The following is a 22,063-nucleotide window of genomic DNA, read 5'->3' on the forward strand; positions in this document are numbered from 1 at the left end:
AGGAAATGGATCTCCGTGGACGGCAGCTGTGCTGGCATTTTTTGGCATTTCTGTGGCAGTGGCTCTGGTGGCAGCAGTGGTGATGAAATGGAAAAGTATCTCCACATTTCTCTTCCCTAAAGACACACTACCTCAGTGCCTGAAGGAGGTAGGAGTGTGGATTTCTGTTTGTACTGAATCATGAAAGACATCTCCTTCAACATGACTTTTATTGCTTATCGTTCCTCAGTCTGTGCTGGCTCCTCCAGTCTCCACACTGCAGTCGCTGAAGGAGCTGCACCCCCAAGAGGAGACCTGTGTCCAGCTGCTCCTCGTCTCAGGAGACAGGGGGATGGAGGAGGAGACTCCTCAGCCTGAAGCTACTCCCTTCATGCTCCACATGTCAGGAGAGAGGAGCATAGAGGAGGAGACAGGGGGATGGAGGCGGAGACAGGAGCATGGAGGAGGAGACAGTAATGGTTAATCTAACATGTTACTATTTCCAAACCAGTAATCAGATTACTGTTACTTCGCCGAAGTCACTGCATTACTATTGTAGCGTTACTATTGCAGCGTTACTATTGTAGCGTTGCTATTGTAGCGTTGCTATTGCAGCGTTGCTATTGTAGTGTTACTATTGTAGTGTTGCTATTGCAGCCTTACTATTGTAGTGTTTCTATTGTAACGTTGCTATTGCAGCATTACTATTGTAGTGTTACTATTGTAGCGTTGCTATTGTAGCGTTACTATTGTAGTGTTACTATTGTAACGTTGCTATTGCAGCATTACTATTGTAGTGTTACTATTGTAGCATTGCTATTGTAGCGTTACTATTGTAGTGTTACTATTGTAACGTTGCTATTGCAGCATTACTATTGTAGTGTTACTATTGTAGCGTTGCTATTGTAGCGTTACTATTGTAGCTTTGCTATTGTAGCATTACTATTGTAGCGTTACTATTGTAGCGTTGCTATTGCAGCATTACTATTGTAGCGTTACTATTGTAGTTTTACTATTGTAACGTTGCTATTGCAGCATTACTATTGTAGCGTTGCTATTGTAGCGTTGCTATTGCAGCATTACTATTGCAGCGTTACTATTGTAGCGTTGCTATTGTAGCGTTGCTATTGCAGCATTACTATTGTAGCGTTACTATTGTAGTGTTACTATTGTAACGTTGCTATTGCAGCATTACTATTGTAGCGTTACTATTGTAGTGTTACTATTGTAGTGTTACTATTGTAACATTGCTATTGCTGCATTACTATTGTAGCGTTGCTATTGTAGCGTTGCTATTGTAGCGTTGCTATTGCAGCATTACTATTGCAGCATTACTATTGTAGTGTTACTATTGTAACGTTGCTATTGCAGCATTACTATTGCAGCGTTACTATTGTAGCGTTGCTATTGTAGCATTACTATTGTAGCGTTACTATTGTAGTGTTACTATTGCAGCGTTGCTATTGTAGCGTTACTATTGTAGTGTTACTATTGCAGCGTTGCTATTGCAGCGTTACTATTGCAGCGTTACTATTGTAGCGTTACTATTGTAGCGTTACTTTTGTAATGTAACTATTGTAGTGTTACTATTGTAGCGTTACTTTTGTAATGTAACTATTGTAGTGTTACTATTGTAGCGTCCCGCAGGGCGTTGGAAAGGAAGACGAGTTTCTTCTCTGTAAAGACACTTGATTACTGAACAGAACTGGGCCGCTCCTTCATTCTCCTTCAAATGGACACACACACACACACACACACACACACACACACACACACACACACACACACACACACACACACACACACACACACACACACACACACACACACACACACACACACACACACACACACACACACACACACACACACCCTTCTCTACTCTCAGGTAATCATAGGCCAGCTCGTTCAGGTAACAATAATATCCGAACCAACAAACATCTTCAATAAACCTTAACATTGCATCAATAACACAACTGCAAGGATGTTACACTACTTTTATTTTCCTGAGTAAAAAGATATATTGGTAGGAAGCCCCGCCTCTAACTTAGTTACTTTACTGATTGCTTGCTTTTAAAAGTAATTACGTTTCTTTTAAAGGAGTAATCAGTAATTGGATTACTTTTTCAAGGTGACTGCGGCAACACTGGAAGCCACACAGTCAGAGGCACTCAGGCATCTCAGTGATGTGAAGGATTACCGTGGAACCATGTGAGTGAAGACGTATAAAGCTCCTGATGAGTGCAGCATCTGCAGCTTCAGGACAAAACTCTGTCCGTCTGTGGAATCATGTCTACATTTTAAAGGTATCGGGTGAAATGTGTAGATTGTTTTATGATCTTGTTGACAGTTCAGCACTGCTGGACTCTGAAAAACAGGAAGAACTCAGAGGAAGTTGGCTTCACGGTTCAACAGCTATGTTCCGCAAACGGCCAGGAAAATAAATGTTTAGTATTTTAACAAAGAAACTATAAGTCACATAGTGTGTGATGAGGATCTGTTGGTAACAATGGGAGACACCCCGTGAGGCTCCACGGAGGACATCAAGAGTTTTGTTGAAAAGATTGACTATTACACAACTTAGAATTAAACTATAGAAACCAAAGAATTTATAATAATAAACTTTCTCTTCCCTTTATTTATGTCTTACATATGTGAAGGCTGTCATCATTATAAAAAACACAGGGTTTGTTCTTCTAACTGTGCGTGCAGCAGTTAGTTTAAAACGACACAAACAACCAGTCTTCTCTCTGAAAGGTGCAACAGGAAGTTCTATTGAAAGTCCTTCAGGCTGTGGCATCGTTTTGAAGGTTCTACGGGTTTTGTGGCTCCAGAGGAAGTTTATTCATGTATTAACAGTTCCCACAAAACAAACTGGGGCATAAGAGAGTCTATTTTCTGACTACATTGAAAACCAGCCGGCTCATGGAGACGTGACCAATCCAGCTGAAGGTTTTTATACATGCATATTAAACTATATTCACTGACCTGCAGCACAACAGCAACTGATTTAGGAGTATAATAACATTTCAATGAGGATTATGTGACTTTTCGTGGTTGATTAAAGTGTCAATGAACTTTATTCATCGTGGTTTCTGATTCAGTTTTTACATTTGAATGGATATTTTGAGAAGTTGTATTTTCTAATGGTTTTGAAATGATGAGGAACATTTCTTTAATTGTGAGTGCGATCATATACAAGTGAGACAACAGATCAATGAAAAATGTCAAATGTAAGAAGAAAAAGTATGTCCATCGTTCAATATCCCTGCAGCTGAAGTTACTGCAGTAACACCAAATAAAGGCTTCCCCACACTAACGATCTTTAGTAGCCACAACCTCTCACCCTGCATGAGACCAACGTGTCTGCAGACTGTAGGAACACATGCTGACTCGTGGTGGGGTGGGATGGGAGGGTGCAGACGCATTCATGTGTACTAAAACACACACATGAACCAAGCCTCAGCGTTGTGGCGTTTATGTGTTTGGAAATATATCCTGAAAATATGAGGAGAATATGGATGCAGTCCTGGCTCAGAGACAGAGAGGACAGCCTGGAGGGTAAAGTTACAACAGGAGCGTTAAGTTACAACAGGAGGGTAAAGTTACAACAGGAGCGTTAAGTTACAACAGGAGCGTTAAGTTACAACAGGAGGGTAAAGTTACAACAGGAGCGTTAAGTTACAACAGGAGGGTAAAGTTACAACAGGAGCGTTAAGTTACAACAGGAGGGTAAAGTTACAACAGGAGGGTAAAGTTACAACAGGAGCGTTAAGTTACAACAGGAGGGTAAAGTTACAACAGGAGCGTTAAGTTACAACAGGAGCGTTAAGTTACAACAGGAGGGTAAAGTTACAACACGAGCGTTAAGTTACAACAGGAGGGTAAAGTTACAACAGGAGCGTTAAGTTACAACAGGAGGGTAAAGTTACAACAGGAGGGTAAAGTTACAACAGGAGCGTTAAGTTACAACAGGAGGGTAAAGTTACAACAGGAGCGTTAAGTTACAACAGGAGCGTTAAGTTACAACAGGAGGGTAAAGTTACAACAGGAGCGTTAAGTTACAACAGGAGGGTAAAGTTACAACAGGAGCGTTAAGTTACAACAGGAGGGTAAAGTAACAACAGGAGCGTTAAGTTACAACAGGAGGGTAAAGTACGTCTTCTTAGCATCTATTAGCATCTACTAGCATTTTACGTTAGCATCTACTGCTGCGGTCTTTCATCTTCTAAACTAAACACACCAAAGAAACAGGCTGCAGGTCACAGCACCAGCTGCTGCTGTGACTCCACCATCATCAGACACACTATGATAGTGATCACGGGCTTCCCACCAGAACCTTGGCTGTCCTACAACCCCACACAAAGCCTGACTGCGCTTTTTAAAACCATTCTCCCGCGGTCCGAGCTTTCATCCTAGATGGCTAAAAATGGCGGTGTTGGTGGAAGCCTTTACTTGGACGGATTTGAGGAGGGAGGTAGAGAACTTGTATTTAAAACGTTTAAGAAGTACAGCTGAAGTGAATTCAAGGTTTTTTAAAACTCATCCTGAACTAACAGCGAGGTTGAGTTTTATCCTGTGACTATGTCCTCGCCAGCTTGCAACAGTGGTAATAATGAAGGTGACCACTAATATCTGTGCTTGTGGACTCGGTTTGGTCTCACAGCCTCTGTGGGGGAATGAATCTGCGATAATAGGAGACCCGATCCCGACAATACAAAAAAAGCTGAATTTTTCCACTTTTTCCTGGGAAATCTCCCATTGTTCATATATGATCCGGCAAAACATTTATCCAGTGAAAAGCTGTTCAGTACAGGTATTTCCTGGGACTAAAACAGAAGAACTTGAGCATAGTAAGAACTTGTAGATGGAGATGCTGCCACAGTTCTGGTGCCAGCTGAAGCCTCTGGCACTGGACGCTAGGAGAGGTCAGTTTGTGGGCGTCTCATATAGCCAGAGTCTCCATCTGCCTCTTCATCGTCTGTGCAGCCTGAGGCTGCTTCTGAAGACTCTTCCTCACAGAGTGAGAGCTGTACAGAGGAACCAGGCCACTCGTCTCCTGCTGAGTGGAGCTTCTCCTGGTTCTCCATGTCTTCAAACCTTCCAAGTCTTAATGAGAGCAGGTTGACATCCTGGATCTCTCTTTCTTCACCCAGGTCTTCCTCATCATCATCCACACTATGATGGCTTCTGGAAGCTGAGAAGAAGAGCTCTGACTGCTGCATGCAGAAGTCAGTGTGTGTGGATGAAGAGGAGGAAGAGGCCGGGAGACTGGTGGTGCCTGTTCTCTGGTTGTAGGCGCTGCCTGAGCTCTGTGCACTGGTCTCTGCTGCACACTGCTCCACACTGTGAAGCAGGGAGGACGGTGTGGACGGTGTGGAGTACTCCTCAGTGTCACATGGCTTCACATTCCACAAGGAGGACAAGGACGTTCTCCAGGGGGCCGCCATTTCTTCCTCTGTGTGACGGATGGATGCCTGAGTAGAACACACACAAGTTCAGTCCAGACAGACTATTACAGGATCTACCACTGACAGAACAGACTCAGAAAGAAGCAATTCCTCATTAGTATTGGGAGAGACTCAACAGCTCCCTCAGGTGGACCCAAAAGTATTACCGGGCTCGTGGTCTCCGTTTTAAAAAAGGAGGACCGGCAAGTGTGTGCCAACCATCAGGGCATCACACTTCTCAGCCTCCCTGGGAAAGTCTATGTAGGGTCCTGGAACAGAGACTAACCGATTGTCCAACCTCAGATACTGGAAGAACAATGTGGACAGCTCTTCACCCTCTCACAGAACAACGGACCAGAACAACGGTCCAGCTCTTCACCCTCTCACAGAACAACGGACCAGCCATGGGCGTTTGCCAGTCCTGTCTACATGTGTTTTGTGGTCTGAGAGAAGGCCTACGACGCTGCTCTCTGAGATGTCATGCTGAGTGAACGCTGGAGCAGCTGGCGGCCACTGCCCGCCGATAACTTTTAACTTTTAGACACGTTTTATGGTTTTATGCCTCCATCAGACTGCAGTTGTCCTCAGTTAGAATGACTTTATAATTTGCCTGCACTGCCATCTGTGTGAGTTTTAACCAGCACTAGCTCACCGTTCCAGCTGTTTTGACTGCGCTGTCACCTGCCTGGACCTCCGCTCGGTGCACTCCACCTCCACCTGGACTTAATACCGCCGGAATTTCCACCAAAGCAGCTCAACAGCGATAAGGTTCATCTGGTCCAGCTCCCTTTGCCCTCCACGCTCCAGCAGCTCAGCTGGCGAACACCTCCACCAGCTGCGACAACAAAACTCAACTCCACTCTGCCCGACCACCAGGGAACAACTCATCCAGGACCTCCTCACCGACCGTGAGCTTGACTTTCTCTGTTTAACTGAGCCGTGGCAACAGCACAGCGACTTCTCACAGGTGAATGAATCCACTCCTCCTCCATTGCTTACATCTGTCAAACCTGTGGTGCCGGCCACAGAGGAGCTCTCGCCATGATTTACAGCAAGAAGTGGAAAATCTCGGTGTCTGTAGATCATTTGAATCCATGGTCTGTGAGCCGTCCGGTCCCACTGCCACCTTCGTTGCTGCGGTTACCGCTTCCGCTAAACCTAATGGTGACTTTTTAAATGACTTTGCCGGTTTCCTCGCCCATCTCTCCTCTCTCTCACCAAACACAATCTTGCTGGGTGATTTCAAAATCCACATGGACAACATCAACCTCCCTCTAACCAAAGACCTCACTTCCTGTCTAGAGAGCTTTGGATTTTGACAGCATAACTCCATTCCTACACACTGTAAAGAACACAGTTTGTACAAGATCTGTTGCTCTGGTGTCTGCCCTCCACATGACTGACCACTCTCTCTTGTTATTTACCGTTAAACTCACTCTCTCCATCACGAAGACACCATGTATCATCTCATTCCACAATAACCAGGAACATCAACCCTCCAATTCAAATATCAACTCCCTCCCTGACTTTCACAACCTCTCCAACCCTGATGAACTGGTTTTTCATTACAACACTGGAATCCACAATATTGCAAATGTGCTCGCTCCATTAAAAACCAGACCAGTCTCCTTTTCCATCTCCGCCCCCTGGTTTACCCTCGATCTTCGGCTTATGAAAGCCAAAGGTTGGCAACTTGATCGGCTGTACAAAAAAAACAGGTCTCAGTATTCACAAAGAAATCCACACCAATCACCTCACATCCTGTAAGGACTCCATTGCCTTCACCAAAACCCAATGTTTCACAAATATGGTCTCAGCTAACTAAGAAAACACAAAAAAACAGAAATTCTGTTCTCACTCCTCAACAATATCACTCAACCCCTAGACTCTCTCCCTCCTCACCTGTACACAACCTCCTTCTGCAATGCCATCATGTCTTTTTTCACAGATAAAATCCACCAAACACCCTGGGGGACTCTGGAGGTATTATATCTCTGGTTGGGACTGGAAGCGGCTCAGGGTCCCCCCAGAAGAGCTGGAAGAAGTTGCAGGGGACAGAGATGGCTGGGCTTCTCTGTACTGCCACTGAGACCCCAAATGGACTGAGAGGGGAAGAAGATTGAAGATGGAAAAATATACTCTGTGGTTGACTTCTACAAAACACAATTGACAGGCGTAATTTGCTCAAATCCTAGTTTGCGATCCTGCTGTAGAAAAAGTGTCACTCCTTCCTCCGCCAACAGTCAGCTGAACCTTCTGATTATCCAGAGGGGGCCCGGCCAAGAGGAGGAGAGATCCACACAATAATCATTATCAATTAAACAACAAACAAAGCCTTCCAGTAATATTCATCATCACGACTTACATTTGTACCAATGTCACCAAAAAGAACCAGGTGCTGGATCAGGGCCGAGGCTATTGCCAGTTCTTCACCTCCAAAGAACCAGTTGTTTTTCCATTGTCATCAGAGCCGAGTGAGAGCAGTGGCAGACCGGGCTGGTTTTCCACTCTGGGCAATAACTCCACCCCCAGCTGATGACGTGTCAGGCCCCACTCTGGCCCACTCTGGCCCCGCTCCGACCCTGCTCTGGCCCTGCTCAGATCCCGCTCTGGCCCTGCTCAGATCCCACTGTGGCTACGCTCAGATCCCGTTCTGGCCCCGCTCTGGACCCGCTCTGGCCCAGCAACGATGTGGATGATGTGGGGTCGGCTTAGCACCAGTTTAGCCCCTGATAGGCCGGGGCTTTGGCGGTGGAAAGACAAAGAACTGGTGCTAAATCTGGACCTGGCTCTGAACTAATACCTGGTTCGTTCTGGTGAAAAAGACCCTAATGTAAACTGAAATCACTCATTGTTATAGTTAAACCTTTTTTTTTTTAAACTTTATTCTTATATTTTTGTTTTTATTTTCATTTCATTTTATTCCTATTTTTCTTGTGTATCACACACTGAAAATGTTTAACAATTGTAATCGATGAGATCTGCATGGTATGAAGTGAAAAACAGGTTTATTTAACTGATACTGTAACTACAAATCCATAAGAAATGTATTTTATTTCACTATTAGATTTACAGTAACTTAAACACTTTGTAATAACAAGTTATTAAACCTCTTTGCTTTTACCAACTTGCATCACTTACCAGGACTGACGGCAAAGCTGTGTTTGTCCGAGAGATGAAACCAGTGAGGACGAGCATGGAGACAGAGAACGCTGCAGCCAGCACCACCAGCAGGCACAGCAGCGCTGCAGTCCTAGAGTCTGACCAAAGACATGGCAGAGCAGGTCAATCCAGAGCCCCCCCCGACACTGCCACCCCCACACACAGCAGACCCCAGCAGTGTGCTGCTGGATAGACTCAAGGCTTTGACGGCTCCTCACTGCCTGCTGCTGCTCAATTAACAATTTACTTAATTCGTGTAATGACGTCAATGCTGATCGATAAACACGTTTGGTGGTAGACACACTGACGGATCAAGCCGGACAGAGGACCTGGTTCTACTGGCCCTGATAGTGCTGGACTGCAACAGAGGACCTGGTTCTACTGGCCCTGATAGTGCTGGACTGCAGCGGATACTGAAGGTGTGCTCAGTATGGCAGAGATCAGGGGTGTCCAACAGGGGTGTCCACAGACCAAGAGTGAAAAAAGTGATGGTGAAACTACAAAGAGCCACATATTCCACATGTGGGCGTACAAATATACTCCCTCTCTCACAGACACAAAATAACACAAAGTGAAAAACTCCCTCTCACAGGAAAAAACCTTTGCAGACACCTGACTCAGAGGTAGCGGCTTGGCGAGTTGGGGTGAGGGGATAGAGGAGAGGAAAGGATAGGATAGACAGAGAGATTAGGGGAGGGATACAGGCCCTGGTTCGGATAGGGGGCAAGAAACAGAACCTGGTTCGGGTAGGGGGCTAGAAACAGAACAGCAGTGTTTTAAAACAGCCCTAACTATAAGCTTTAGTAAATAGAAAAGTCTTGAGTCTCACCTGAAAAGCCTCCCTAACTGAAACTGGGATGTGGTTCCACATCAGAGGAACCTGAAAGCTGAAAGCTCTGCCTCCATTCTACTTTTAGAAAATCTAGGAACCTCCAGTAAGCCAGCACTGTGAGAACCAAGAGTTCTTCTGGGGAGATCTGGGACTAGCAGTTCTTTAAGATATGATGGAACCTGGTTGTTAAGAGCGTTCTAAGTTAGAAGGAGGATTTTAAATTCTCTTCTAGATTGAACAGGGAGCCAATGAAGCGAGATTAGTATTGGAGTGAGGTGCTCTCTGGTGCTGGTTCTTGTCACGACTCTGGCTGCAGCATTTTGAACCAGTTATTGTTTCACCCTGATAATAGGGAGTTACAATAGTTACTCTGGAAGTAACTAATGATGGATTAGTTTTTCAGCATCACTCTGAGTCAGCATGTTTCTAATGTTGGAAATATTACGGAGGTGAAAAAGGCAGTCCTCGCAAGAATAAAAATAAATGGGTGGTATCAAACTCCTTTAGTTTAGAAAGAGGGACAAGACAAGGCTGTCACGTCTCCTTCTGCAGCAGCTGCATAAAAAAAGCAGCTGCTATTACCGAAGCTTCTGATGGTTGAGGACGGTGACAAACGTCAGTTTTTCGTGGTCTTAAAAATACAATGGCAAATAACATAATCCTGAATCCTGCCAAGGAAGTTGTCGTGTGCGCTGGTAAATTGAACCGGATCTCCGTGCACTTGGAGCGCTGCGGTGAGTTCAAACACCTCTTGGAAAAGTCTGTCTTGAAAATGGTTTTGACAATAAATCTGCAACCAAATGTCTTTATCTTCTCCTTTAGTCATTGTGGGTTGATAAAACCTCTATTAAATCAACATAACTATATTTTTGTTCATGCAGCTGCTCCAGATGCAGTCAGCTAGCTGGAGAGTGAACTCTTTGATGATCCAATCAGAGGGCTTGAATACACTGACGTCACAAGTCCCAAGTCGCCAATATCAAAATCTGATTGGTTGAAGCAGCAGCAACTGACACTTATTTTACGCTGCAGACGCCTGCAGATTTGAATCTGAAGGCCTCGGGCAGATTTCTTGACCCGGCAACAGGTGATGGCTGAAATGTGATTGGTTAAAAGCTTTAATATGGAAGTACACGTTTGGAAGCAGCGCAGTTGGGGGAGAAGCTATGAGGGGAAGCAGACAGATAATTTGGAATTATTTAAGCAGTATTCATGGACAAAATATAATCAACATCAGCCTGTGATTCAGATATTCTTCTTAGGCTTGCAGAGAAGGCCTTGCAGGCCCTGACGGCCCGCCACTGCCTTTAACATATTTTTTTTTCACACCGTCAAAACCATTGTACGCACAGTGCCCACTGGCTTGTGGCACATATCCTGTTATTAGAGATAGGTTGATCTGATCTATTATTGATGTGCTAATCAAGGGGAAAATGTCTTTAAGCAGTTTCGTTGGAATTGGATCTAACAGGCAAGTTGTTCGTTTAGATGAAGCCATAACTGAGGATAACTCAAGGAGCTCTATAGGGTGGAAGCTGAATAATTGAGAATCAGGTTTTACTGAGGGAACTGAAGATGTGATTTATAGGCCTATGACTACTTTTGGCAGTGTATCTTTAATTTTATCCCTAACAATTAGAATTTTGGCATTAAAAAAGTTTACAAAGACATTACTGCTCACAGTTGAAGGGATATTAGGTTCGACAGAGCTGTGACTTTTTGTCAGCCTGGCTATAGTACTGAAGAGAAATCCAGGATTGTTCTTGTTTTCTTCAGTTAAGGAGGAAAAGAAATCAGTTTGGGTTTTGTAAAGGGTTTTTTATAGATTAACAAACTATCCCTCCAGGCTGTTTGAAATACTTCTGATTGAGTAGGATGCCACTTCTACACCAATTTTCATGCCGTTTTCTTTCACATTCGCACATTATCATTATACCATGAAGCTATCCTCCTCTGAGTTGTTGCGTTTATCTTCAAGGGGGCAATGGAATCGAATGTTGAGCAAGTAAGGTTGCTGTTCCATCTACAATAAACTCAACCTGGGTGTGACAGCCATTTTCTATTTGATCCACAGATGGAATTGAAGTCAATATTGATAGAATTACTTCCCCAAATTTGGCCGCAGAATTATTCGATAGATATCACTAAAGTACTAAAGTAGAGCGAAAGTCTGAGAATTCAGACAGACATTCAGAGTATGGTCCAGGAGGACGGTACACTGGGACAAGTAGAACTGCTGCTGGGTTTTCTGGTCAGAGTCATGAGATTCAGAGTGAGACTTTCAAAGGATTTCTGGATAGTTTTAGTTCTGGGATCAATAAGAAGACTAGAGTTCTAGATAGATGCTCCTCCTCCTCCTCGTCCAGTTTCTCCAGGGACATGATGGTTAACATGAGTGGTGGGAGTTGCTTCATTTGGGCTGAGATATTCGTCTCCTTTTAACCAGGTCTCAGTGAGGGGACAGAAATCACATTTGTGATCCATTACCAAATCACAAATAAAGATTTGGACAAAAGTGAACGAATATTTAACAATCCACATTTGATTGTTGTGGGATTTTGTTTAAATACAGAGGCAGTTTTGATTTTGATCAAATTTCTTTGATTAAATCCTCTCCTGTGGAATTGATGTTGTCTTAGATAAAATGGTGGTGGGACAGACAGTCTCCACATGGCGGGTTTTGTGATTAGAGGGTGAGGGGGCAGCAGGAAGAAAGTTTTCCTTTGAGAACACATAATGAGAATGTTATTGACGGGAAAAGACAGTGGGGGGGCTGGAGGAAGCAGATGAGGTGACTCATTTTCAGAAAGCAATGACCGTGGAGGACAGTAGGGGGTGCTGCTGCTGCCAACAGCAGTCCACGAGGAAGGACACTTGGGTGGCATGTCCGTGGAATGTAAACAGTCTCGTGGAGATGAATTTACCGCATGTAGCATATTAACAGCTAACACCTGACTACCCACCATGTTGAGATGAAGTCCATCAGGGCAAAAGAAGAAGGGACGATTCCAGAACAAGCTAAAGTATTGACAAAACCTATCTAGAAAAGCAGCATAATGATAGTTAGAAACATTAGGGACAAGAAATATAGTTTTCCGATCTTTAATCTGGCAAACAGTCCTCTTGATGTCTGTGAGAAAATTAAATAACGAGGCAACGTCATATCTGATGACTGGTTGCTATGTGCTGGGATTCTCTCAGATGCTCACTGTTAAGGGCCTACATCACACCGCTATACACTGCTACTACTGTACAGGGCCTACGTCACACCGCTATACGTCGCTACCTCTGTTTAGATCCTACGTCACACTGCTGTACATCGCTACTCTGTTCAGGGCCTACGTCACACCACTATACATCGCTACTTTGTTCAGGGCCTACATAACACCGTTATACACCATTCCTACTGTTCAGGGCCTACGTCACACCGCTATACACCGCTACTACTGTCCATGGCCTACGTCACACCGCTATACACCGCTGCTACTGTTTAGGGCCTACATCACACTGCTGCTACTGTTCAGGGCCTACGTCACACCGCTATATGTCGCGACTACTGTCCATGGTCTACGTCACACCGCTATACACCGCTGCTACTGTTTAGGGCCTACATCACACTGCTCCTACTGTTCAGGGCCTACGTCACACTGCTATACACTGCTCCTACTGTTCAGGGCCTACGTCACACCGCTATATGTCGCGACTACTGTTCATGGCCTACGTCACAGCGCTATACACCGCTCCTACAGTTCAGGGCCTACATCAAACTGCTATACACCATGCAGCTTCTTGTAGACTTGAAGTGGCCTACAATGATGCTCTGAGGCTGCTGGTTTGAGTCCCATGTTGGCATCGTGCCAGTCAATTGTTCATGTGTCGAATGGATGGGTCAGGGAACCACATTGTAGAAGCTCGTCAGCCCATTGAAAAGCTGCTACACTGAAAAAAGAAAATACCTGACCAACTAAACTAATTGCTTTAATTAGTAACACCTAAATGTGTTTCCCCCGTCTCTAGTTTCCCATGTTCCCTGACCTGTCAGTCCCTGTTCTTAGTTTGCCTTTGGCCCCCGTGCCTTCCGAGTTCCCCCCCTGTGTTTGGGCCGTCAGGTGCTGGCCCTTGAAGGGCTGTCAGGTCTCTGTGTCTGCCTCTGTGTGTCTCACCTCGTGTTTCTAATTAACCCATGTTCCACTTGTGTCCACCCCTTCCTTGTGTCCACTTCTCTCCCTCTGTCGTTCTTTTCAGATCGTCTCGTCAACATGTCTCGCCTCTTGTCATCTTGTCGCTCCGCTCGTCCTCGCCCTTGTGTCCCCTGCGTCTCCTCGTGTTCCCTGAACTTTGTTGCAATAAACCTGTTTTTATGGAACTGGCTGAGTATGCGTTTTCGTTCCACCCTGCATAACCCTGACAATAGGTGCATAAATTGTAAAATGTGTTAATATGCAGTTCAGTGTGTTGTATCTTTCGTTATTTTTTTTTACACTTTCTGCTTTCTCTATGTACTTTTTGTTGATTTTTGTTTTATATGGACCTCTGTCTGCAATAAAGATTACATAACTGACCCATCCTACTTCTAGGATGTGGATGTGTGGCCACATCGGACGATGGATCAAGTTTGCTTAAAATGTCCTTGTGTAAGAAAAGAACTGAAAAAGGAGAAGAGCGTACCGGCAGAATGGACACCTCGGGTTAATGCACACACAGGTTTGCTAAAGTTGGACTTTGTTTCCTCCAAGATGTCCCAGAAGCTCACCGAGATGCAGTATCGTTGCCCAGGAGTCAGATCCTTCACAGTCTCTCGCGTCAGAGACTGAGTTTTGATGAAAAACTGAAATAAAAACATGTTAAATTAATAGCGTGGAATGATTTGATACACTTCTAGAAGCTGTAAGAGGTTTTTTCAACTCTTTGCATGTTATTGTGTTGCACTTTACCTGTGGCAAAAGTATTGGTACTTCTTGAACTTTTCTAAATTTTGTCAAATTACAACTGTACTAACCCTGATGTACTAACAAATTACAGCTGTACTAACACTGATGTACTAACCCTGATGTACTAACAAATTACAACTGTACTAACCCTGATGTACTAACAAATTACAGCTGTACTAACACTGATGTACTAACAAATTACAACTGTACTACCCCTGATGTACTAACCCTAACCATCAATGTACTAACCCCTTACCATCAATGCACTAACCGTAACTACCAATATACTAAACCCTTACCATCAATGTACTCATTATAAAACTAGAACCACAAATGCACTAACCCTAACCATCAATGTACTAACCCTAACTATCATTGTACTAACTATAAAACTATAACCATGTATGTACTAACTATAACCATGAATGTAACCACCAATGTACTAACTATAACTATTAATGTACTAACTACAACTACAAATGTACTAACCTTAACCATCATCACCATCAATGTACTAACTACAACCACAAATGCACTGACCATAACCACTGTTGGGGCTGAAGATTCCATGAACTCCTCCAGAAATTTCTCCCCCGAAGGAAAAACACCAGGGACAATGAACAGGCCATAAAACAGCAGGGGAGCAAGCCAGACCCCGGAAGTGGCCAATGAGGATGCTCGAATCCAACCCGAACACCACAGGGGTCCAAAATTCTAGCCTGGGTGAAACTTCTCCTACCAAATCTCTCTGCTTCTCAATCTATCCTTCGAGGGAGACACATGTCTCTGCCTCAGGATGATGAAGAGAGTACCCGAATAGGAACAAAAGAAACATCAACGCCAGCCAGCTGGACGAGCAGGACCCAGTTTGGACTACATCTTCTGTTTCCTATATTTTTCCTGTTTTTGGGGGATTCTGGAGACCAGAGCCATCGTCTCCTCTCCAAAATCATCCTCTCAGCGGTCTACTCCTGCAGCTGGAGCCAAGCCTCTGAATTCAGGACGCTGAATTCAGACCCGGTAACAACCAGTTACCACAGCCTCACAGAACCAACAGAACCACGGACGGTGCTGTTCAGCCAGAACCGGAGGGTGAGAGCTCTGTCTGGGCAGAATAGTTAGAATGATGTTCTGTTGAAAATGCAATGTGTTTCAATGTGCCGCTCAGAAGGCAGCAGCATCTCACATGTTTGTGTATGCGCGTTCACGCGCACCAACCAAGTCCAGGACTCTGGTTTTCCACCTCAGAACCAGAGGTCCAAGTGAGCTCTGTGTGGAGGAACCAGGGTTCAGAACTGAGCCTCGCAAGAATTCTCTGTCTTTCTCCTCTCTCCCCCTCTTTCACTAACCCGCAGCTACGCACCCCCCGTTATCCGATCAAGATAAACTCACACACACTACTGCATGTAGCACCAAGGTGTTATCTGCTGCAAGAGCAGATCTACCTTGATCACAAGAGTTCTAACTGCAGGTCCCGACCTCCACTTAGGACTACGGTGCTCAGAACCGGGCCAACGGAACCGCCCGTTCGTTACGCCCTCAGTAGACTGCCGCATGCACGCTCGACGGACGTCTTGTTTATCTGGCCACTAAGCAACCGCCGCGTCCCCAGAAAGAGCGACTCAAACGCCTCTAGTGGTCGCGTGGGTCATCGCAATCCCTCTTGATATCCACCTGGTGGACACATCAAGTCATTGTACTCTCCCTCTGCGCGCCGCCGCACGCATCTAGTGGTCGTCACAGTCACCGCATTGACCCGCCGACGTCTGCCTCCACCTGGTGGACGTTCGAGGTCATTACACCCACTCACTCCAGACCACACGCACACACACACACACACACACACCCACACACTCTTTGTACATAATGTTTGCTGTTTAATAGATTAGATCTCCGTGTTAGATGTCGTTTGCTACTTGAATGTGTTGATTTATGAGATGATTTCCGAATTATTTATGAATTAATACATTTTTATTAATAAACGTCTGTTGTTGCTGAATTGTACGCTTCTTGGTGATTATTGTGTATTTATTGTAGACAATTCACTGGTTTGTAACAGTCTGTGCTTGGATCTCACACCTTCCATTCTATTTAAGATTGTTATATTTTATGCAGAAATATTAACTAACTTAAATAAACTTTTTACAAACGAGACTGATATTTTGGTATTAGCTATTTCCAGTTTATCTGGTGGTGCCCCGATTTATTATTAATACATAAATAACAAATTCATGCAAATTAATAATTTTTTTAGGAATAAATTATTTTTGATAATTTATTCATTTTCTTTTCTCTTTAAGTAATTACTCAATTACTTTAGAAGTTGTTAATGAGTAAATGACCGTTTACTTCCATTAATAATTTCAATTTTTCTTAAATTACTCCAGTGATTTATCACTTTTAGTAATCTATTACTTACAGTAATTATATGCTAATAACCAACCATAAATCCCAACACCACTAATGTACTGACCACAACAACTAATGTACTAACCATAACCACAAATGAACTAACTATAACCACCAATGTACTAACTATCTGGTTCAGCAGGAAGGTGATTTGTACCTGATATTTTATATGATGATCAATATTTTAGAACATTATTGTAAAATAGTACCTTTTCTGTCACATACATGCTGTGTATATTACAGTGTATTGTACCATGTACAGTACTGTGTATAGTACCATATAGTACTGTGTACAGTACTGTATAAAGAACAGTGTATAGTTCTGTGTATAGTACAGTGTTACTATTACTTCTACCTCCTATACAGCCTTTATTTTACTCTTCCTCTCCTTTCAGTTCAGTAACAATAAAAGCAGCTCATCAGAAATGTTCTACTAATACAAACAATTATTTTACTGTTTTACTGAAGATCCCTGATGTTTATTAAATAATTAACCAGCTTTTCACATTCCTGATGCTTGTTGTCATCCTTCTGGTCATGTCATTAATATGTACTGGATTACATTTGTCTAATATACATTCTACAGTTAAGCACTCCAATCATTAGCTGTAATTTCTCTTTAGAATAAATACATAAATGGCTTATACTGTGTGAGAGTAAATACATAAATACACACATGGCTTCTACTATCGAGCAAAGAAAGATATCAAGCAGAAGATAAAGGAAACTTTATTTAATAAACTTCAGCAGAACCTACAACAATAAAAACACAAGTTAGAAACATTATGTACATAGAACTATTACATTGTTTATAAAAATTCTAAAGTTCTTTCTTTTTTTTCCCAGGAACCCCTGCAGTGATACACAGGTCAATAATGTTCCTACCCTGGAACCTTTCTCTCCTGGAGGTGTCGTGACTCCAGCTTCAGGGTTTCCAGGAGCATCGTTATGTTGATACTGATGCTCCTGCTGGTCATCAGGCATTCTGCTGTACTGCTGGTTGCTGGTGTCACCTTCTAATTCTTCCTCCTGCTGGTCATCAGGCATTCTGCTGGACTGCTGGTTGATGGTGTCACCTTCTAAGTCTTCCTCCTGCTGGTCATCAGGTATTCTGCTGTACTGCTGGTTGATGGTGTCACCTTCTAAGTCTTCCTCCTGCTGGGCATCATGCATTCTGCTGGACTGCTGGTTGATGGTGTCACCTTCTAAGTCTTCCTCCTGTTGGGCATCAGGCATTCTGCTGTACTGCTGGTTGATGGTGTCACCTTCTAATTCTTCCTCCTGCTGGTCATCAGATATTCTGCTGTACTGCTGATTGATGGTGTCACCTTCTAATTCTTCCTCCTGCTGGAGTCGTTGATGGTGTCACCTTCTAATTCTTCGTCCTGCAGAGCCACAACACATCTGTTCCCTAAACAGAAAACTTTTCCTCTCTAGTTATTTGTCATACCAAAGGAGGTTTATTGACAGTTGAATTGTTCATTTTGTCCTTCTAAACCTCATATATTACAGAGTCTTTTGTAACCACAGGTAGATGCAGGAAAGATTCTACCTTGCTGACATGTTTCAGCTTCATCTGTAGTCTTTCTCAGAGCCTCATCTGGCCCGTCACCTGATAAAGGCCAACACGTCATCACAACCAGATGATGCTCTGAGGAAGACTATAGATGCAGCTGAAACATGTCAGCAAGGTAGAATCTTCCCTGCATCTACTTGTCGTTAAAAAAGAGTCTATAATATATGAGGTTTATTGATGTGTACATTGGCAACTGGGGATCTGTGCAGAATGCTCTTGTCCTGCGCAGATCCTCCATGTACCAGCAAGTACTGGTACCAGCTGGGTGATGGAGGAAGTACTGTATCTACCAGGTACTTTCTGCTGGGTGACAGAGGGGGTACTGTACCCATGCCTGCATGCATTGTTATTATATCACTGTACTGGCAACCTGCTTTATCTCAATAATCACAATCATGAACACGAAGGTACACAATGAATTCTGATTCATGATTACATCAAAATGTATAAAATGTTTTCATGTGAATTTTAACTGACAGGCAGGATGAAACCCAACAGACACCAGGCCAAACCTGCTGGTGCTCCGTCTTTCTGAGAGCCTGGAGAGACGTCCTCTGGTTGCTGTCTGAGTGTTGTCTGTGTGGCATCGGGTGACATCATGGAGGTGGAGAGGGAGGTCCAGGGAGAAGGACGGTCCAGGGAGGAAGAGGAGGAGGAAGGTCCAGGGATGATGATGGAGATGACCAGGTGACACTGAGGACGTCCAGAGGGACCTGGCAGGAAGTGATGTGCGAGCGAGACTCACTGTCCAGCTACCTGCTCCTGAAGAACGACCTGCTCAGAGAGCAGAACCACATCTAGACAGGAAGCTCTCCTCATGTGGCCATGTTCTCTACTCATGTGTAAATATATGGAGATAGATGGATAAAGACAGAGAGATCGACAGACTGTAAATGATTGTTTATGACTGTAAAATATAGAACTGAACATTTCTCTGTTTTATTTGATAAACAATGTAATGTTGCTTTAAAGAAGAAATTGTCTCGGAGGAATTTCAACCATTATGAGGTCTATGAGGAGAAAATAAAACAAAAAGAATGACACAACCAATTCAATAAGTTATTAACACATGTATAAATAAAATATATACATGTAATAATTCAAGCATCAAAAACAATCCTCACTCCCATCCTCATCTGGAGGAGTTCCTCTTTTCCACTGGATCAGGCTTCAGGTTCCTCAGTAGTCCTGGGTTAAAATAGTGCATGGTGTTAGTTTGAATCCACAGCATCCTCCAGTAGAACCAATAGAACCAGTAGAACCACCAGTAGAACCAGTAAAACCTCCAGTATAATAGGTAGAACACTTCAGTGCAATTGAGACAAAACACTATGGCCAGTAGTACCTTCACCTCTCATTCAAGTTAAATAGTTTTAAACAGGATCTTTCCCCTCAGCAGCAAATTTAAATGTACCTGAACACTGTTAGATTTACACTAAAACATTTAGATCTCATGAAAACGCCAGAACAAATGTTTAAGTTTGCATGTTCTTGAAATATCAACCTCATAATAACATTTTAAACAACTATATTCTCATCTAAAACACTTAAAACTGCACTCTGTTGAACAATGACGCTAATATTTCAGATTTTTTACGCACCGTTGGGTGTTTCCTCCTCCGCGATCTCCTCCGGCTTCTCTTGCAAAATGCATTATGGGTAAATTGGCTTCTCAAGTCTGCACAGGTCAGTGTCGATGCATCCTCGAAAAAGTGGGCGGAGCGAGGATACATCCGGGTATTCCATGTGTACTCGGTAAGAAACGCCCTAATGATTGGAACAGTACTTGGTCTCCCACTGATGACGTTTCACGAGTACACGAGAGCACAAGTATGGACAAGTATAGGTATTGGAAAACGGCCACTGTCTCTGAGCTTTACTTGTTACTTCCGGTGAATCACTTCCTGTGTCAAAATAAAGGCACTAAGGCGAAGATGAACAATAAACAACATAAAATACATTCTGATTAACAGGAAGTCTGAACCGAGCAATTTACAATCTAATTATTGAACATTTATTATTGAAGGCAGAACAGAATGCATTTCGCTCCGTAAGATCTTCAAAGCTTGATATATGTGGTGTGTTCCATGATCAAGATCAGGGGTTCTCAACCCCCTTGACCTCTGACCCAGTGCTATATTGAGTCCCATTGAAATATTAACGAGTCTTGGTTTGATTTGTATTCAAAAATTAAATCAAGTCCACTTAGATTAACAAAGTAAAATAAATGATATGATACACTGTGATGATCTCATAAACATTTATTTATCTGGTGGATGTGAGAGTATTTGGCTCTGGACTCTGCCTCACCCACCTTCATAAAGTCAGAGTTGTACCTGCTGACATATTTCTCCTTTGGGGAGAAGGAGAAATATGTTCCACTGCACAAAAAGTGCTGGGATGGTCCAGTACGATTTGGGTTTTCATACGTTTAAACTGCAAGAATTGTTAAGGTTCCAAAATAACCGATTCAAAGGTTGACGCTTTTCCGTCACCTTTCCGTTGGGGTACTCAGGACAATTGAACGGGTCCGATTTTGAGGAGCCATCTGCTGATTAGTCAGTGATTTAAGACACGCCTGCAATATTTTAATATGTCGGCTGTATGAATCCTCTATATTTACATATTCAGCTTTGAACTGGTGGTTCTGGGATCGGAGCTTGGAAGCAGCCACGGACGTCCGTCGTCCAGCTGGGTGCAGCTCTGATGCACTATCGAGTTCGCTCGTCCTGTCACGTCACGTCACATCGCTGGCCAGTGCTCCATTGGACGGGCCGCCGCGTGTCGCACACACCTGCCGGTGTGTGCAGACACAGAGCTATGGTGTGCTGGCCACCGACTCGAGATGCGACGTGATGCAACACGACGTGATGCAACGCCATGACGATCAGAAGATGCAGCTGTCACATTGCCGGTGACGTGAAGCTGTCTCATCGCGGGTGATGCGACGACGATGTGACACCGGTGTCGCATCTCACTACTGGCTTTGTGCCGCCGGAGTGTGTCCCTACTTGCACATGTGGAATAGTTTTTTCTCTGTAAAGGTGTATTGAAATGTTCTTGTACTTGTCCTTCAGAAAAGTGTTATCGGTGCACGCCCAATGATACTCAGCTCTTGAATTTCATTTTCCAAAGTGGTGGAAATTCCCCCCTACCTGCTTCACATGGGGAGAATGTATACACTCAGGGGGAGATACTATGCATGAGTCTAACTATAGGTCTTACATTATCCCATCAATCAACAGATCACTGAAATCTTCTCCTTTCTGGATACAGCAAATAGTGTTTCTTTCTTCTTCTCTTTGCTTTCTCTGAATTATTTACATTATTTCTGTTGCCTCTTTTTCCTCCTCTCTTATCTTTTCAAGCTGCATCCATGTTCTTAATCGTACTTTTGGTGGTCTCTTGTTTCCATGCACTATACTTTGCTTCTTCTTTGGCTTCTCTGCTCCATCTCTTTCAAAAGAAACTAAAAAATCTCACTTGTGTACATTCTCTGAACTATATGCATTGCTGTGATTCTCAGTGTTCTGTTTTATTCCTCTGTCCTCTCTCCTCTTCTTCATCTCCTTCCACTTCAAGGCACCATGGCCTTGATTGCCATGATTGTTTTCAGGGGGGCTGAACGTTACGTGTGGTGCACGTTACGTGTGGTGCACGTTACGTGTGGTGCACGTTACGTGTGGTGCACGTTACGTGTGGTGCACGTTACGTGTGGTGCACG

At 43.7% G+C, this 22,063-nt stretch overlaps 2 protein-coding genes across 5 annotated transcripts in view; one reads left to right on the forward strand and one right to left on the reverse strand.

Annotated features, from left to right (window-relative positions):
• Positions 1-13,976, forward strand: part of LOC308118467 (interleukin-10 receptor subunit beta-like) — a 55,257-nt gene extending 41,281 nt beyond the window's left edge. Inside the window, exons 6-7 of one of the 4 annotated variants that reach the window (XM_080477895.1) lie at positions 3-148; positions 230-1,945. In XM_080477895.1, the coding sequence (XP_080334021.1) occupies positions 3-148; positions 230-463 (380 nt within the window). In that variant the 3' untranslated portion in view covers positions 464-1,945. Of the gene's footprint in view, positions 1-2; positions 149-229; positions 1,946-13,668 lie in introns of those variants that run through there. The other 3 variants (XM_080477894.1, XM_080477896.1, XM_080477897.1) reach the window with 3 other exon arrangements.
• Positions 1,969-22,063, reverse strand: part of crfb2 (cytokine receptor family member b2) — a 32,687-nt gene continuing 12,592 nt past the window's right edge. Inside the window, exons 6-8 of the mRNA XM_080477893.1 lie at positions 14,092-14,251; positions 8,571-8,689; positions 1,969-5,456 (exon numbers count right to left, since the gene is read on the reverse strand). Of these exons, the coding sequence (XP_080334019.1) occupies positions 4,899-5,456; positions 8,571-8,689; positions 14,092-14,251 (837 nt within the window). The 3' untranslated portion in view covers positions 1,969-4,898. The remainder of the gene's footprint in view (positions 5,457-8,570; positions 8,690-14,091; positions 14,252-22,063) is intronic.

This window comes from Lipophrys pholis, assembly GCF_963383615.2.
Source record: "Lipophrys pholis genome assembly, chromosome: 13".
Taxonomy (NCBI): domain Eukaryota; kingdom Metazoa; phylum Chordata; class Actinopteri; order Blenniiformes; family Blenniidae; genus Lipophrys; species Lipophrys pholis.